Source organism: Furipterus horrens, unplaced genomic scaffold (genome assembly GCF_987537825.1).
Source record: "Furipterus horrens unplaced genomic scaffold, mFurHor1.1.pri manual_scaffold_4, whole genome shotgun sequence".
Taxonomy (NCBI): Eukaryota; Metazoa; Chordata; class Mammalia; order Chiroptera; family Furipteridae; genus Furipterus; species Furipterus horrens.
The window spans coordinates 187,155,675-187,175,266 of record NW_028327174.1 but is presented as its reverse complement, the minus strand read 5'-3'; the positions used below and the strand labels follow the sequence as shown (position 1 = coordinate 187,175,266).

General features: G+C 41.0%; 2 protein-coding genes across 3 annotated transcripts in view; one reads left to right on the top strand and one right to left on the bottom strand.

Annotated features, from left to right (window-relative positions):
- Window positions 1-1,501: 1,501 nt before the first annotated feature.
- On the top strand, window positions 1,502-7,158 carry CDC26 (cell division cycle 26). The gene is made up of 3 exons (XM_090275964.1): window positions 1,502-1,633; window positions 2,365-2,453; window positions 6,732-7,158. Exons 2-3 carry the CDS (start codon window positions 2,373-2,375, stop codon window positions 6,906-6,908), a joined length of 258 nt encoding a protein of 85 aa, XP_090132090.1. The 5' UTR covers window positions 1,502-1,633; window positions 2,365-2,372; the 3' UTR covers window positions 6,909-7,158.
- Window positions 7,159-12,701: 5,543 nt separating this feature from the next.
- SLC31A1 (solute carrier family 31 member 1) overlaps window positions 12,702-19,592 on the bottom strand; it is a 29,130-nt gene continuing 22,239 nt past the window's right edge. For both annotated transcript variants that reach the window (XM_090274586.1, XM_090274585.1), the window contains 4 exons: window positions 16,603-16,753; window positions 16,065-16,137; window positions 14,719-14,887; window positions 12,702-13,066 (listed from right to left, as the gene is read on the bottom strand). In XM_090274586.1, coding sequence (XP_090130712.1) covers window positions 12,865-13,066; window positions 14,719-14,887; window positions 16,065-16,137; window positions 16,603-16,722 — 564 coding nt within the window. In that variant the 5' untranslated portion in view covers window positions 16,723-16,753 and the 3' untranslated portion in view covers window positions 12,702-12,864. The remainder of the gene's footprint in view (window positions 13,067-14,718; window positions 14,888-16,064; window positions 16,138-16,602; window positions 16,754-19,592) is intronic.

The window sequence follows — 19,592 nt, the reverse complement described above, 5'->3', positions numbered from 1 at the left end:
CCCTGGATAGCTGAAGGCTGCGCTGAAGCTGCCTCTAGGGAGCTGTTCTCCGCTGTCCGGAAGTTCTTCCCCTGGGGCTCCTTTTGAGGTGCATGAATTTGGGCAGCAGCGAGAGATTAAGCTCGAAGAGTCCTCTAGCGCCGAAGTAAAATAAAGACCCGGCGGAGGAGCCGCGGCGTGCCTTTGTGGGTTTCAGACTGGTCTTCGTATCAGATTTAAAGTGATATGGATATGAGGCGTCAGGTACATGCAAACAACTCCGCAAGACCCTGTGTCCCGCTGGGTGCTGGGGCATCAGCGATGCAAAAGATAAGGTTTTTGCCCTCATGTCGGGGGTGATGCTCAAAATATTAGTATTTTCTGAGATGTACAGGAGTCTTTCCCGCCCCTCTCCACAGGGACAGTTACAATAATAATGGCTGTTATGTATCGAGCGTTTACTAAGTTATATCCCAGGAACTTAGTCTTCATTACATCATTCAGCCCGTACAATAACAGAGTGCCGATTTAGAAATTAAGATCTAGTGAAAGATGAAGCTCATTGTTCAAGATAAGCAACGGATAGTATTAGAACCTCTGCCGTCTGCCCTTTTTCCTCCAGAGCGAGCACTTTTACCCATTAGCCTCTACTGCTCCCTAGTGGCAAGTTTTTCACAGTTTGCAGAAAAGTGAAGAGTGCAAAGCAGTGTTTTTCTTTTCAGCATTTCTCGCGGGAGCTTTGGCTTCCTCCACCAGTTATCTACATTGGAATCAAGACAGTATCTGATTTAGTACAATGCAAATTGAAGTGTAATGTGCTAGTAATTTGTGTTGATAATACCACTTGTTTCTATCCCAATTTTCATGGGAGGGAGAAGGAAGCATTTCTTCCTTTGTTTACTTGGCAATTCTTAGCTACATCCTAGATGCAGGTAATAATAATTTATATCTATAAATAAAGGAGCTTTCACTCACTCATTCTCATTTAATCCTCATCTATATATACTTTTTATGGGGGGGACTGACATTTATTAAACAACAGCTTCAACTTCATTTGTAAAATAGGGATAATTTTTCAACATCACGGGGATTCTGTGTTAAAAAAATGTAAAGAATGAGAATGGGAAAGCACAGCACAATGCTTAAGGAAAATTCACTTTATTTGGATCTCTGGTTTATAAAACATTTACTGCTTGATTATTATAGATACACTCTACTGGGTGCTGTGGAAAATAAAGATGATGCCATCAATAGATTTTAAACTCAATAAGGAAGTTTCTTTCCTCCAAAAAAAGCTTTTTGTTAGCATAAGCATTACCTTTGGTTTTCAGACTGGAGTGTTCTCTAGAGCCCCTTTGTGTCCTTGTTCTCTCAGCCTAGAATGCCCTTCACAAGTCAACTAAGACACTGTCTCCTCCAGGAAGTCCTCCATGTTCCACTCAACTCAGAGTGGATTGGGCCTGTGTGATGCCATTGCATTACCTTCATCAACATTCTTAGTGCACTATGCAGTTTTCTGTTTACGTATTTGTTTTCTCCACAGATCGTGACTGTGCCTTTTAATCCTGCAGCTGGAGCACCAAGAAGTATTTGTTTAATGAATGACCTGTCTACTTAGGACCTAGTTAGACCCTAAGGAAAACCCTGTGAATCGGTGAGTTAAAGGGAGTTTTGAAGAGATTTAGTAAACTGATTTAGTATTCAGGAGTGCTCACAAATCTCTCACAATTCTTATATGTAGTTGATCAAATTTAATGGCCTGTATACTCTCCCACTAACATGACTGAATTAAGATGTGATTTTTAAAAAAGATCTTATTTATTTACTTTTAGAGAGAGGAGAAGGGAGGGAGAAAGAGAGGGAGAAAAATGTTAATGTATGGTTGCCTCTTGCACACCCCTAGTTGGGGACCTGGCCCACAACCCGAGGCATGTGCCCTGACTGGGAATTGAACTGGCGACCCTTTTGTTCATAGGCCGGCACTCAATCCGCTGAGCAACACCAGCCGGGGCAAGATGTGATATTTTAATGTTATTCTCTTAGCTAGAAAATATCTTTGAATGTGATTGGATCATGAGATTAAAGTGACTTGCCTAACATTCTCTTATAGGCAACTTGCTATTTTAAGTTCATGAAGAAAGAGGGGTTTTTTTGAATAACTGAGTTGTGGATCTCTATCATGTAATAAAAATGTCATGTTCAGACACCTGAAGGCTTAGAAGTCTTCGTGTGAATCCATATGAGTCTTTTGAATTGCCATTCAGTTTAGTGTGCATGCTTACAAATTGATCTTATATTTGCAGCTGAGATTTATCCCCTCCAGTTTTTCCTTCTCTCTGCCATTTTTAACAGCTAATAGTTCACTGGGTCTGGCTCTTCATGTAGATTTCAGTATGCTGCGACGAAAACCAACCCGCCTGGAGCTGAAGCTTGATGACATTGAGGAGTTTGAGAGCATTCGAAAGGACTTGGAGGTAAGCGTACAACTTTCAAACCATTAGGTATATTTGAAACAATAACTCTTAACTTTTGAACTCCAGACTCTTAATATCAACAGCTTATTTGGATCTTTTACAGGCATCTCCGACTAATTATTAGTTTCCTGTGGCTGCTGCAACAAATTACCACAAACTTGGTGGTTTAGGACAGCAGAAATTTATTCATTCGTAGGTCTGTAGGCTGAAAGTCTGAAATCGGTCTCACTGGACTGAAAATCAGGGAGTCAAAAGGACCGTGCTCTCTCCAGAGGCTCTAGGGGAGAATCGGTTCCTGACTCTTCCAGCTTCTGGTGGTCGCTGACATTGCTTGACTTGTGGCTGTGCTATGCAGATGTCTGCCCCTCTGATCACACTGCCTTCTCCCTTCTGTCTCTGAACTTGCCCTTTGCCCTCTTATAATGATATGTGTGATGGCATTTAGGGCCTTCTCAAATGATCCGGGGTAATGCCCTCGTCTCAAGATCCTTAACTTAATCACATCTGCGGAGATCCTTTTTCTATGTAAGACAACATTTGCAGATTCCTGGGATTAGGACCTGATAACATTGGGTTTCATTGTTCAGTCCACTGTACTTAACATGTTAAAACAAAACAAAACAAAACTCATTTTCTTTTCAAGCCAGTTTCACCTCAGTAGTCCTCATCAATATCTATGCATTTGCTCAAGTCACCACCCTAGGAGTCACTCTGGAGTTTCTCCCTTTCCCTCACTCTTCATACACAATCTGTCAGTAAGCCCTTTCAGTCTACCTCCAGAATATTTCTAGAACCTACCTATACCTTTTCATCTTCACTGTTCCAACCCTAGTCCAAGTAACCATCATCTCTCTGTACTATTTCAGTAGCATCCTAAAGTGGCTTTCTACCTACATTCTGTTTTCTTCTATCTGTTCTTCATCAGGTATCTAGAATGATCTTTAAAAATGTTCAGGTCATGTCATTCCCCTGCTTAAAACTCTTCAACCGTTTGCTGTACCAAAGATAAAAATCTCAATATGTTATGGCCTACAGGATTTTGTATGTTCTGGCCCCTCTCAGGTTTTACTTCCTGCTGCTGGTTGCCTTGCCTTCTGTACCCCAGACACGCTGGCTTTCTTACATTTCCTTGAATACGCAAATCTCTTTATCACTCGTGGCCTTTGCACATATCATTTCCCTCTTTCTTCATGTCTGTTTAAATGTCACTTCCTCAGTCTGAGAGACCTCTTCTGACCCTATCCAACTTAGGTGTGTCATTCCTATCCACGCTCACTAGGGTCACTCAGAACACTTTGTTCTTTGATTTTGTAGCATTTATTATAATTTACAATGATTTGTTTACTGTAAAACCATTTACATTAGGAACCTTGATTGTGAAAATCATGTCTGTCTTTTTCACTGTTCCCAGGACATAATACATAGTCGGAGCTCAATGTGTATTGTTAAGTGTACCCTTACCCACACTGTTAGATGTGCATTAATAAGGCTTAAAATCTTCAGTGGTCTTCAGGATCAAGTCCAAATTCCATAGGATGGCATAGAAGGCCCTAGCTCATCTCTCCACTTTATCTTGCATTGCCGAGTTATCTTTAACTTGACCCTCAGTGCCTATGCACTCTGTTTCCTTTACCTGAAGTGCCCTTTGCCTTTTGTTGCCAGGCTAACTCCTACTCGTCTTTTGACTCAGCTCCTTCCAGAAGTCTTTCCTGACTACCTTCCCCAGCTAGGTTAGGTTCAACCTCTTCCTCCTGGGCTGACCTCTTTCATAGGTACTCTCCACTCTATTATAACTGTCCGTTTCCTGTTTCCCCCCACTGGACCATATGCTCCTTGAAGACAGGAATGAGTATATTCTTCTCTGCATCTGTCCCCTGCAATACCAGGCCCAACGGAGGTGCTCAACACAAGTCTATTTTCATTTGCTGTCCTTGTAGATATTTTGTACTGTTTGGCAGAGGATATTACATCTTGTGCATATCCATGAACATGATGGCTTTACCATGTATTGTATATGCTTTTTTTAACACATAAAAATTTATTTCTCAGTATTAGATTACATTAAGGAATTGCTATAATTGTGCTAGAGAAGATAACAGTGTTATAGTTATACAGATCACCAGCCTGTTTGCTCTCAGATACCTCCTCTGACTTTGCTTTTCCCTCATTCATATCTCTGGGGGCTCAGCTCCCAGCCTGTGTGTGCTTCTTATTAAGACAGATGGCTTGGGTTTGTTTTCCCTCTTGCTCATCCCAGAGACTTTAGTGTTCTCTAAGCATCATAATTTTTTGCTTTTTAAAAGCTCATAATGATAGTGTCCTCATAAGGATGAACTTTATGGTTTAAACTTCAGTTGTAATGAGTCTCGTAAAGTGCTAGCATACTGAACTTTGCCTCTGTGGAGCCAGCTCACTATTGAGTTAGTTTTTCTACTAAAGGCAGGATCCCGTGGGTTTGACCTGTTTTAGAGCACCGTAGGTGGGAGGGATAGTTTTGCCCTGAACTAGAATGAAACCAGAAGAAAACTGATATTTTATTTAATGAAACCAGTTTGATTACATTTTTGTGGCTCTGGGTTCTGAAACAGTCAGCAGTTTTTCATGGTGGGAAGCCCTTTAAATGATTTCATTCCATCTGGATATTCTAAGAGTTTTTCATGGCTTATAAAATGATAGCATCCTTTGCTTTTTAGAACTTGTGGTCACAAAGTAATTTGGGAAGGTTTCTAATATTACTTATTGGTAGAATAGACTACCTAGAGAGTAACTTAGGGAAATCATTATAGTCAACTACATATACAGGGTGAGGAAAAGTAGCTTTATAGTTGTTGGTATAGTAATACCTTATGTGATTCATTTTAGTATTTTGGCATTGGCATTATAAGTTTAACAGTAAGTGGTGAGATATGGAAGCAATTCCAGTGATCTGAGTAGTCGAGCCACTTTTAGTAAGGAAGTCTAGATTAAAGATATGTTCATTCTCTTAAGGAAAAATCATCATCATCTATTCTCTTTAGTTACATAGTAGGATCTCTTTTTGAAAATGGTCAAACTGAGACATAGATCTTTTGAATTCTGCAGTCACTTATGATTTAAAAGCCAGAGATTTTCTCTGAAAACAAAACAAAACCCCAAGACTTTTGATAAGATAGCACCAAACTTTCTATTCCTGTGTTACATTTAATCTCATGATGTCAGTCAAGCTGCTGATTTCTGGTGGTTATTGTTTTACCCGTCACGTTATTTTCCCACCTGTTACCTTGAATAATACATTGACTGAAACACTCTTCCCTTCCCCCTTTTCTGACAGCTCTTGCTTAGCTTTCTAATTGCAGCTTCCTGCTCTGAACCTTCACTCCTCACTCCTCACCTCTTCTTTTTGTCTCTTCGGCAGTATGGGCTTTCCTCTGTCATAGCTTAGATCACCCTATGTTTTAATTGTCTGTTTACATGTTTCCTTGGTAGAGTGTGACATCCAGGGGGGTAGGGTTATATTGTTTATCATCATATAGAAGTCTTCCCTTATCTGCAGAGGATATGTTCCAAGGCCCCCAGGGACAGCACTGAGCCTTATATATACTATGTTTTTTCCTATACATATGTACCTGTGATAAAGTTTAATTTATAACTTAGGCACAGTAAGAGATTAACAACAATAACTAATAATGAAGTAGGACAACTACAACAATATACTATAATAAAAGTTATGTGAATGTGGGCTGTCTCTCAAAATATCTTACTGAAATATCTTACTGTACTCACTCTTATGATGATGTGAGGTGGTACAATGGCTACGTGATGATAAGCAAACTTGAATGACACAGGCATGTCACTTAGCGGTGGACTACTATAAGGGTGACTTGGACACATGCACAGTGATACTGCAACAGTCATTCTGATCATTGAGACAGCTACGAAGTAATAACCCTCAGGTGGGTGGTGTATACAGGGCGGAGATGCTGGACAAAGGGATAATTCACATTCCAGATCAGGATGCAATTTAAAACTTATGAATTATTTATTTGTGGAATTGCTCATTTAATATTTTTGGACCTTGGTTGACCACGGGTGACTGAAACCTTGGAACGCAAAACCGGGGGTAAGAGGGGACTACTGTACCCACCTTGTTTTCCTAACCATTCAAACCTAGGATTTCAATTTATTGTTCTATAGACCCTAACCCAGTCCTTTACCCTATGCCAAGTACATAGTGGTGCCAAGTAAATATTTGCTAAGGGAAAGCATGTTACCTTAATCCTGAAACTTTTATACTTTCAGACCCGTAAGAAACAAAAGGAAGATGCGGATGTTGTAGGAGGCAGTGATGGCGAAGGTGCCATAGGGCTCAGCAGTGACCCCAAGAACCGGGAACAGATGATTAATGATCGAATTGGTTATAAACCCCAAGCCAAGCCCAGCAATCGTTCATCTCAATTTGGAAGTTTTGAATTTTAGAGGTGGATTATCTTGCTTGCCAGAGCCCTGGAATGGTGTAAAGTGATGGCAGAAGTACAAACAAGATTTAGAGAACTGAGTATTTGTAGTCAGGCAGAATGTTTTACCTCCTGCAGAGAGAAATGCTTCTGCATGAGATTACTGATGCTTAACTTTCACTCCAAGCTGAAATCCGAACTCTAGTTTGTCTCTGGAAAATATGACTCTATAAAACTTCTCTGTTTTTAAAAATAAATATATTTTTGGAAAAGTGTGAGACATCCTTAATGAAGTATAATAGCACTGTTAACCCCCAGACTTGAAAAGCTAATTGTTTCAGAGGTGACATCATTCTTCCCATCTTTATTAAAAGCCCCTAAGCACAGAACACTTCCTTGTCACTCATTTAACTAATTTATTCAGCAAGTAATTATTGAGTGCCCATGATGTGCCAGGTACTACTCTAGGTCCTTAGTAACATCAATGAACAAAATCAACAAAGATCCCTGCCCTTGTGGAGATTAGATTTTAGTGATTTTTGTGTAAACAATCTCCCATTCTGAACTTGTTCCTCTGGACCCAGGCCCCCCCCACCCCCCAACCCCCTCCCCCGCCAAGTCCCTTGGCAGTAATGAGCCTTAGTGGAAAATTCTTTATTCCCAAATTAAGCACATACACTTAACAAATTGAGTTCTTCCCAGAGTTTTTATTTGGATGAGGCCTCACACATCCTGAGCACAGTAACAGACCAGGGATTGAATATTCCATCCCTTGGGACTTCACATTAAGCCTGGGTGATCATATGGTGAGGAGGGGTTTAACCAAATCGGAACTCAGGAAGGTTTTCCTAACCACTCCCATGGTTAGAGGTCTGCTCTTCTTTTGCTCATAAGGAGTCAATATTCTATTCCACCAGTTTGATCCTATAGCAAGGGGTTATGATCATGAACTCTGGGAACCAGGTTGGCCATGGATTTATCATTGTTGGTTGAAGCTGAGTGGTATGTGCAGAGGGGTTCATGACATTACTCTTTCTACTTTTCTATGTTTGGGAAAATTCTCTTAACAGGATTTTTTAAAAATCATTGATTGTGGAGTGAGAAGTCTGAGCTGAAATTCCAGCACAGTCACTTTCTTGCTATTATCTGGAGCCAATGATTTAAATTTTGTGAGCCTGTCTTATCAATATGATGGAGACTATATATCTGAAACTATTGTGGAAATTGAATGAAGTAGTGAAATGAGCTTAGTACCATGACTGGCCCATAAGTGCTGGATATGTAACAACTATCATTGTTGCTATTACTACTGTTTTATCTTTGTATCAGGTACTGTACTTATTGAGCTGCGTATTCTATCTAGTTCAATTGCAAGCTCATATAACAATAACAAATATTTATTGAGCTCCTCCAAGGTGCCAGGGATTTTCTAGGAGCTAGTAATATATCAGTGAACAAAGACAAAAAGTAAAATCCCTGCCCTTACGGAGATTATGTTGTGGGATGAGACAGGAAACAAATAATAAAAATATATATACTTACTATGGCTTGGATATCTTTAATGTATTGGAGCTTTATACATATTGCTCCTAATTCAAACATGTACTAGTATTGCCTTTTTATAATTGAGAAAACTAAAGCTTAGGGATTATTAAAATAACTTGTTGAAGGTCATATTTCTAGTCAAGTGGTAAAGCCAGGATCCAAACCCAGGTACACTGGACTCCACAAAGTCCATGCTCATCATACTGCACCACGGGAGAGACCAGAAGTGGTGCTGAGTGGTAAGGTGGCCATCCAGGGGCCAGTAGGAAGGGCAATGACACCAGCATTTGGGCATTACCAAAGGGACGGGCAGGGCCAGAGCTCATCTCAAGGCTCAGCAGTGAAGTTCCTAGAGGCTCAACTCGGGACCCCTTCCCTGATAGCATCAATATAGGGAAAGGATCATGATATGTCATATCAGTTTTTATTTATTTAAGTTTTTTATTTACTTTTAGAGAGAGGGGGAAAAGAGGGAGAAAGAATCCCCTAGCTGGGAACCTGGCCCACAACCCAAGGATATGCCCTGACTGGGAACCGAACCGATGACCTTTGTTCACAGGCCAGCACTCAGCCTACTGAACACCACCAGCCAGGGCCAACAAGTCAGCTTTTAAATTCAGGAATCCTTGGTATCCTGAGATATTTGCAGCTTCATGAAGACCCTGTCGCCTGTGCAAAACTTCCCGTAGATGTGTCATGTATTAGCTTGCCATTTTAAGTAGAGCAGGAGAATGATATGAAAACAAAGGGACCATGTAAAAACTGATGGTAATGGCCAAGACTGTGCACAATGAAGAGGCCACTTATTCTGATATTACTCTTGGTAAAAGCCCTGGCTGGTTTGGCTCAGTGGATTGAGCGTCGGCCTGCGAGCTAAGTGTCGCTGGTTCGATCTTCCAGTCAGGGCACATCAGAGAAGGAAAACTCTGACTCCAAAAAACCTCCGCTGCCTTGCGGCATACCTCTTCAGGGGAAAGGCTAAGGGAGTAAACCCCGACAGAAAATCCGGAGCCGGAGTCCCTAAGGCGGTTTGACGTTGTAGTCAACACCGGCAACTCCTGCGGCGCACCTGAAGCCAAGCTGTATTGACTCCGTCTTTCCCTTGGACCCTTCAGCTGCGAAGAGAGGGGGGGTCTGCTGCATGGGCAACAGCAGACCCTCCATATCACCCTGCCCAGGCTCTGTAGCTTCAGCTTCACTGGAGAGGACACTCCAGCGTCAACACGGGAGGAGACAGATACCGTGTCACTCCCAAGTCGGACTGCACAGCCATTCTCGGCGGTGCAGATAGACTCTTAAGAAGCTACACCATCGTCTCTCGAGACGGACGGCTGCCGACGATGACGACTCTTGGTAAAAAGACATGCATAGAATCACGAAATCAAAATATTTATTTTGTTCTTTTGTACACAACAATGTTAAAACATTCCGACTACTGCAATACTGCTCTCCAGGAGCTTACAATCTAAAACAGTCAACGTTACCTGTAGACTCAGGGATTAAGGCATTGTATTAAATGCAGACATTGTATCTTTAGATGAATATTCTGAAAGCAGCTGGAGAGGGCAGGATCAAAATTAAATGACATGAAAGTGTACCTCCTACCCCCTCTCCTTCCGGCTCTTAACCCTTTGTGGCTAGAACTCAAGACCAGTGCCCCACAGCCTGAGAGGGAATTCCAGACAACCCTATCACAGAAGTATTTAAGAAACCTTAATCTCCAATTCCCTGGTGGACACAGAGGATCCCCTATGTGATCATTGTGGGGCTGAGTGTTTCTCCAGCATAGACTGGAGAGAGCAACTAAGATTCTGTAACTGCAGGTGATACCAGGTAGCCCTTTACCCAACCTTATAGAAATTCCAGTGGGACAATTGCTCCTTGAAACGTGCTTAAGGTCTCTACTGAGTTTTACAACTTCTGGCTGATATCTATATCCACTGCATAGTAATGTCCAGTCTCAAGAGGGTTAGGGAGATTTAATAAACTAGATATAGGGGAAAAAGTTATCTTTTATCTAGCTATGAAAGAAAGAGAAGGGAAATGGAAAGCAGAATAGGGGCCAAAGAAATGGGGATACAGGCTTCAAACAGATTTGAACAGGGAAGGAGGAAAAGAGAAATTTGGGTCCAAAAGTAACAAAGAAGTCAGACACTAAATTCCAAATGAACAGGGATACAGAAATGAAAGTCAATAAGATTATTATATTATCACAATCCAAGAGCTCAAGAAAGAACTTTAAGTTTTAATTTTTTCCTCCTTCACTAGTTTTTTCCTCCTTTGGCAACTTAGTCTAAGAATTCTTGGAATTCAGGTTTTTGGGGAGACTCAGTCTTGAATATCTATCCCAACCTTGTTTCTCTCTGGGAGTTTCAAAGTCATAGTACTTTGTCTAAACCGGCCTTGATTTTTAAAAAAATCTTAATGATAAGGCCCTGTTCCTAAATCTTGGCTCATGCCAAGATTTTTGGAGAGCACCAGGGTAACTACTAAACACTCATTTCATTTCTCAAGGTTTTATTACTCCTTGACTTCTGAGGCAATAATAGGCTATTTACACCTTAATGTTGGATTCTGTCAGTACCTGTCATTCACTCTTCTCTTGCTAAGTAACAGCACTACAAGGGGCTGGAATGAGAGAAAAGCACAAAACTCTTAACTGTTCATTCTTAGGTTTTAACCTTGATCCAGTAGGCTCAAAACCCTCCCAGTTCAAGGCCATGGAAGTACACATTCCTCACTCCAGTATTTAACTGTACCCACAAAGAAAGTACAAAACTTCAAAACCACAACAGAGGCCAACAGGATAGCTGTGTTTTGTCTCCTCTGTCCTGAGGCACAATTGGAGTCTAGCACCAAGGAGTGCAAGATTTAACAGACCAGCATAGAAGAGTCACTTACTTTATGGAGGTAGTTTGAACTGGAAACAAAGTTGCAGTGTAGACTAACAATTGAAAAGATAAAAATCCAACGTGATTCTCCATTGAGAAAAGAGGTCTTGCGATCTAATTAAGCCCCCAAAAGTAACAAAGATGGTCACTAGATGAGGATCTGCCTGGTGTGGGCATGGATGTTGGGAGGCTAAGGAATGTCTGGCCATCAGCCGACCACACCCTAAGCCTCTCCAAAGACAGGGCTAGACTTTTGCCCTTCTGGCCTATGACTGGCTTATTTATACTACAGATCAAAGCTGTTTCTCAATCTTCAAGCTATTTCCAAGAAACTACAGATCTTTAAAAATAAGGACAGTGATTTCATACATGCTAATAAAATTACATTGGCTACAGCCATTTGTGCATGTGTTCTTGGGCGCAGGTACACACAGCCGGAGCTGAATAAATGTCTGTGGAATGATTAAGTATTGACCAGCAGCATTTGTACATGAGTGAAGCCCAGACATACCACCTACCAATCAGTAATTCAAATTCCCATGCTCGACCCACCAGGTTTAAAGCAGAGATTCTCAAAGTATGGTCCCCTGACCATCAGCAGAAGCATCACCTGGGAACTTGTCAGAAATGCCAGTTTGGGGCTGGCTCTGGGTTGAGGCCCAGCAACTAGTGTTTTTAACAACCCTTGTGATTCTCATGCATGCAAAAGTTTGAAAACCACCGGTTTAAAGGCAGACACATAAAAACAACAATGGGAGATAATGATTCCAACTCTCTTGCTTCATTCAGTTATGACAAACCAAGGTACCAAGGCAAAGTAAAATGTCAATGGTTTTATTTTAAAATATCTATTTCTATTTTCTCAAATTGACTGTCATCTTTTTTTGATTGACAAGTTCATTCTAATTAAAATGTTAAGTGGGAACACAACAGATAAGTCAGTCACCCAGAATGTGCACTTCTGCAAGCTCCAGACCTGTATTTAGTCTCAAACCACCCTCTGCCCACCACAAAGATTTTGGTGCAACACATCACACCTAGAAAAAAGGCACAATGTATTTCCCACTCATTGAGTTCAGAGACTGGAACTTATTTTTTAATGTTAAGTTTGCGTTCTGGGTTTAGTTCGGCAAGAATTTCCCTCAGCTGCCATGAATCCTAGCTGAAGTTAATTCTTCCCACCACTGACCCAGTAAAAACCCATTAAATTCACAGATTGTCTGTTAAAAATAAAAACAGGAGACTAAAAAAAGAAAGCAGGTAATCAATTCATCACATAGAAAGCTACCGGGATTAGACAGGAACATATAACATGGATGGATCTAAGGTAATGGTGGAGAAGACATCTCATGGGTGACTTCACCTCAATAGAGACAGGAAAGAACAGTCACAGGGGTTATCACTTTAGCTCAGAGACTATTAGCTAAACCTCTGCTGAGCAGGTGATAAGCAGCAAGAAGGGAAGATTGGAGTAGGAATTACGTCATCCAGTCCTGAACTGCTTCCACTGCAATCGGTAACGCCACGCCATGGAGTCGGGCGTTAATGGCAATGCTCTGTGATGTCCACTACCACTGCCTTCTTCCAGCTGAAGAGAAAGTACCCTGTGCCGGCCCCCGCTGCGACAGCAATGCAGAGGTACCCGTTGTAGGTCATGAAGATGAGCATGAGGAAGTAGCTGACGACCACCTGGATGATATGCAGCACTGTCTGCAGGAGGTGAGGGAAGCTCAGCATCTGCTGTCTGGAGAGTAAATAGGGAGACAACAATCAAAGACCCCTGGGAGGAGAAAGGGGCAACAGTTGTCACAAAAGCTCGACTCCCTCACAGCCACCCTGGTGGCTCATGGGTACTTGTGTGTACGTACGTTGTTTATTGATCCCTGGAAATGAAACGTGATAGGGTGGTCAGGTTTATAAGCAATGGCTAGTATGGTTATAAGTCAGCAGGAGCAGCCCTCTTTGGAAGCTGGGGAGAGGAAGCAGGCCTAATCCCCTCGCTTAACCTCCACCTTGGATCCTGAAAGGGACGCCTGAACCCTGCCATACGTGCTTGCCTGAACATTTTCAGGCTTTAAAACTTTGCAAAGTTCACATTCTAAAAAAAAAAGAAAAGAAAATTGAGGGTTGGACAGTATAGTAGAAAGTATTGGGCTGGCCAAAAAAGTTCGTGTGTTTTTCTTCCATAAAATAATAGACACATTTTTAATTTTCCCCAATAACTTTATTGATTTGGATATTTTGAGTATGTCAGCTATCTTCCACGTGGTATACGTTGATTGTTATCAGTTAATGTCTCGATTTGATCTCTAACAACTTCAACTGGTCTACCTGACCTTGGAGCATCGTCCAGTGAGAAATCTCCAGCACAAAACTTCACAAACCACTTCTGACATGTTTGAACAGCCACAGCACTTTCTCTATACACTGCACAAATCTTTTTTTGAGTTTCAGTTGTGTTTTTACCTTTCTTGAAATAATAAAGCACTATATGCCAAAAATGTCGCTTATTTTCTTCCATCTTTGATACTAAAATGGATACACAAAAGTTCACCAATTTTGATAAGCTTTTTTTAAAAAAATGCACGCTGATATGACAGCTGTCACAATTTAACCTAACAAAATTGTTTCGAATGAAGTTAGAGATAACTAAAGGCTATTACAGCCATCTTAGAGAAAAAGCCAGATGAACTTATTGGCCAATCTAATACTTTTTAATAAAGGATCAAGGGATCCAGCTATTAGTCCCCTCCTTCATTTACTAGTTCTGTCACCCTAGGTAAGTCACAACCTATTTGGGCTTCCATAAGCTCATCAGTACAATGGGAATAAATAATGTGCTTACTTGAGAGCAGGATATTGGTCTGTAGGGTTCCTTGAACTCCAATTAGATTTCAGACCTACATTTCTATTAAGACTGAATTTCAAAATGCATTTGTCAATCTGTGGGGAAAAACCAGTAGTCATCCAAATACTTTCTCTGATGGAATACAGACATTTGTACAGTCTTACATGGTAAGCAAACTGAGACTAGAGCTGGGTAGGTACAACTTTTTAGAGAAAGAAATTAGATTCTGCCATTCTTCTATACCCTGACCTGAATTTCTTTTTTTGTTTATTATTTTGGCAAATATTTTACAATATGGATTCCTTACCTTCTTCCAAAGTGACTAATACTCACAATTCAAAACAAACATTCATGTTTGCAGAAGGGTTCTATCATTCCTCCTTTGGCCTGCTCATGACCCACAACCCCAAGCCTCCAAAAGACAATTGATGAAGATCATACAGAATCATTAACTCAAGAAGGGGGCTGTAGCAAATAAAATAGTTGCTTTCCTGCTTAGCTAACCCAGCTCTCCAGAACTTCTATCTGGATCTATTCAATCTCCTTACCCAACAGTTTTGTGTGTCTCCATAAGAATGGTTCCATTTGGTCCTGGGACAGGCATGGAATTGTAGCGGATGCTGACTTGTGACTTGCGCAGCAGGCTCTCTCGGGCTATCTTGAGTCCTTCATAGAACATTGCTAGTAAAAACACTCCCACAAAAGCTCCAGCCATTTCTAAGTAGGGAAGGAAAAGATGGTGGAACTGTCAAACATTGCAAAATTATTTGCTGGTGTGCTGTCCAAGCTAGAAATACAACACGGAAACGGCGCTACTCTCAGTTTCTGAAAACGCTATGCAAAAGAAGGATAAAACAACTTATTTGTAAGTGCTATTTCTTGAACAGGCATTGCAAGTCTAAGTCTTTCACACTGGGAAGCACTGGTAATGCTAAGAATGTATTCAAACTTCTGGTTTAACACAGTACCTGAATTAAATACTCCCCTTCTTCCCAGAACAAATTGATTTTTGTGGATCAAAAGATATAACCACCTAAAGCAGTCCAACTGCCCACTCAGCTTGTGCAATTTGAAATTAAGGCAAACCAACTCAACATTATAGACACAAAGAAACTGGTGATTAGTTACCCAAAATATAGGACTGACACTAAGATAGGCCATGCCAAGAATCAGAAATGATGCCAAGCACAGTTCGGTACACTAGAAAGAACACTGGGCCAGGCAGGTCTAGAGGGTCTGGGTTCCTGTCCTAGCTCTGACATACTAATTCTATGTAATTTAGGGCTAAGCATTTCACTATTTGAAGCAATGTACTAGGTCAATAGTGTTTATTTTTAATTTTTTAAAAGGTTTTATTTATTTTTAGAGAGAGGAGGAAGGGAGGGAAAAAGAAAGGAAGAGAGATATCCATGCCCAAGAGAGACAGTGACTGGTTGCCTCTCACATGCCCCCAACTAGGGACCTGGCCTGCAACCCAGGCATGTGCCCTGACCCGGAATCGAACTGGCAACCTTTCAGCTTGCAAGCTGGTGCTCAATCCACTAAACCACACCAGCAAGGACAATATAGCTTTTAATCTAAAGGTATTTCATGGTATGTATATGTAAAATGCTATGTCATTTCAACTTGACTATAGTCTTATGTCCACAGCCAATAACTTATTAAATAAAGAAACACTCTGGAAAAAGGATGAAAGGTTCCTATCCAGTAGCTAAATTATTTTTTCAGAAACTCTAAAATAAGCACTGTGTATCCTTACCTACAAAGCAAGATGGTTGTGGATCATAACCATGATTCACTAATTACAACAGAAAGAGATACTGGGTTTCCAGATTCTTTACCACTACTTCTCATGTGACTGTCACCTTCAAACACCACCTGATGGCTTACTCACCTCCAGCTGTATTGATCACCAAGCCAGAAAACAATAGTTCCACATTCTTAAAGCCAAAGTAGAAGGTCATTTGCTGTTAGAAAACCAAAACAAATCAATTAGAAATGACTGGAGATTCTAAATGAGAATTCCAAGTAAAGAAACTTAGAGCACCTCAAAGCAGATCTGGATAATAAGAGCTATCCACCACAGTGGGAGGTTTCCCCCTCATTTCAGCATTCCTACCACTGGCTCTCCCCACAGGTACTCTCCTTTGTCCCCACCATCAGCTTTTGTCTTTTTCTCTTTTCTACACAAAGTACAAAGACCAGAACTTAATTCAGAAAAGGGTCAATTTTGAAAGAAAGAAGGAACAGCAGGTTCTGTAATTAACCTGCTATGTGATCTTGGGCAAATCACTTTACTTCTCTGGGTCTGCCTTAGTTTTCCTCATAGGTAAATTGACCTTTAAATAACAACCTTCTAGTCCTAAAATTCCATTATTTCTGTTACCCAAGTGTGTGAGAAGGGGCCTGGGCTCCCCTCCCATGGCACTCACCATCATCATCATGTTGCTGTCTCCCCCTCCATGGGACTGAGAGGGTGAAGTTGCCGGGTGATGGTGACCAGTACTGCTGTTGTCCACAGGCTTCATCCCCATATGGTGGGAATGGTCCATTTTTCCAGTTAAAAGTTGAGAGCAGAAGAGTCTAAGAAAAAGGGTTATATATAATAAGGATATTAAAATCTTGATTACTGATAAATACTCAGGTTTATGTGGGATATCACCCAGTGAATGAATGCTCTCCTAGCGTCTTTCCTCAGAATTACTTTGTATAATCCAGAGATGGAGAGAGAAGTAATTGTGCTCATATGCATCATCTTTGGCGAATTGTGGCAGAAGGGATTCGCACCTTGAGTTTCAGAAACCTAACCCTTATTTTGCAGAATCATTCCTTTAATAGATATGTTCAGTGTGTGCTCAAGTTTAAATATGAGATAAGGAGCATAAAAGTAGTTTCTTTGGGTTGCAGGAAACAGACAAGTTTTCTAAGAATGGACAAATTGATGCCATTAATGAAATTTAACTGCTCTTGGGCTTTCTAATCATAAATGTCAGTAGATAAAAAGCAAGCACTTCAGGTAATTCACCTAATTGGATGGCCTGTGTTCAATCAAGAAATTAAGAACACAATTTCACATCTAGGACAACAGCCTTCAGCCAATTTAAATTTGAAGAAAAGGTCTACTGCTGCCCTAGGCGAGCAGTGTGCTCAAAATTTAGATACAATTTCAGCCCTAGCCAGGCATTACGGTTAAAAGCACTGAAAACAAATTACAAATTGGCTATTCTACATTAAATTAAGTCTAGACAGTGGCATATCCATCCTTGTATCTTTACTACCACATCACTTCTTTACTGCAAAAGACCATCTGGAGCCATAAGCCAAGGAGCAAAAACTCCTGCAGTTGGGGAGGGGATGGGAAGTGGGAAGTTGCAGAGGGCAGAGAAGGGGGGATGTTGACGGATTCTCTTTTTTGCTGCACCCCTTAACTCCAGTTGGCGAAGGAAAGAGTGCATTAGAAATTCCAAGTAGATATTTCTGTTCATGAGCCTAAATGTGCCACTCATTATCATTCAATCAATAAACATTTACAAAGCTCCTACTATGTGCCAAACTCTGAGCAAAGTGCTAGCATTTTAACAGTGAATAAGACAAAAAAGGTATCTGATAAGAGAAACAGTTAACAAAACAATTTCATGGTGTGATTAGTGCTGTGAAGGAAATAAACAGGGTAATAGCATTACTAAGAGGCACAGAGAAGGCATACTTAAAATTTTTTTTAAATTTATTTTTAGAAAATGGGGGAGGGAGGGAGAGAGTGAGAGAAACATAAACGTGCGGTTGCCTCTTGTGCGCCCCCAATGGGGGACCTGGCGTGCAACCCAGGCATATACCCTGACTAGAATTCGAACCAGCAATCTTTCGGTTTGCTGACAACATCCAACCTACTAAGCCACACCAGTCAGGGTGTATACTATTTTTAAAATCTCTGAACTTTTAATTGGCCTTCTACCCCCCAGGGGGTACCCCACTTCTGCTGCCTAAATGCCTCAGAACTTAGGTGTCGTTGACCTCAGATACCACTTTGCCATCCACAATCCTGCAGGTGGTGGTCTTTTGGATGGATTGCATGGAGCTGCTGTTGTCCAGGGCATCACCAAGGCCAAAGCCCTCCCCTTCTCCCAGCAGGCAGTGGTAGCAATCTTGGCCTCCAGCTGGGCCTTGGAAGTTCAGCAGGGCCTCGGCCTCCTGGGCCTGAAGCTGCCCCTCTGGCCCAGCTCTGCAGAGGTGTTCCATCTGCACCGCAGGGTGAGTCTCCACCTCCCTCAGGCCATTCTCCAAGCTATCCTGCAGATTTCTCATCGAGCCCACGTTGAGGTGCCACATGAATCTGGATACCTAACTCCTCTCCTAGAGCAATCAAACATACCTAACCCATTCTCTTTAAAAGAGGAATTCTACTTACAGGAGGTTGGTTAGTGTTAGTCTGTTTCTTCCAATAGCTCTAATCTAAGAAGATTCATGCTCAGCTTTCCCAGAATAAAAATGGGTACTAAAGTAGAATAAATCAAAGAACAGCAATATAGCAATACAGTTTGTTGTCTCAATTGTAGTATGAAAAAAATCTGACGAAAAAACTTTAATCACAAGCTATGCTGTTTTGTCTTTGGTTTATTCAAGTTTCTCTAAACTCCACACCCACCTTCAACTACTTGCCCCTCAAGAACTATATTCTCTAATTTAGCTCTGCCCCACTGTCTCTAAGAACTGGGTTCAAGGTCCACAAAGTAGCTAAACGGTACTTTTATGTTTTAAAAAAAAATGTTTTTAACTCTTACCTGAGGCCATTTTTCATTGCTTTTTTAGAGACAGGAAGGGAGAGGAACATCAATGTGAGCGAGAAATATTGACTGGCTGGTTCCCATATGTACCCAGACCAGGGATCGAACCTGCAACCTTCATTGATGCTCCAACAACCTCTGAGCCACACTGGCCAGGGCTAAAATCAAATGTTTGGATTTGTAAAGCAACTGCAATGAATGGACCTTGTGGAAGAGTTAGTAATGATAAGTGAAACCTTAGCAAAGTTTGTTTATCTACGGATCCACTGAATTTCTGTTTTTAGGACAATCTATGTGTGTATGTTAATTACTGGCTGACATTCCCATTCTTGTTTAAAACCTCCACTGTTCACTTTTCTTCTTATCCTTATTCTCCCACTTCATCAAATTTACAAATTTTCTAGAAGAATACTAATAAAAATATCTGAATATATAATTCAAACAACCCAAAAATATCTTAGGATTCTTAACTTTCAGCCTATGATAAAATCTACCTACAATATTTTATTTATTTATTTATTTAGAGAGGGGAAGGGAGGGAGAAAAAGAGGGAGAAACATGATGTGTGAGAGAAACATCAATTGGTTGTCTCTCACATGCCCCGAACCAGGGATCTGGCCCACAACCCAGGCACGTGCCCT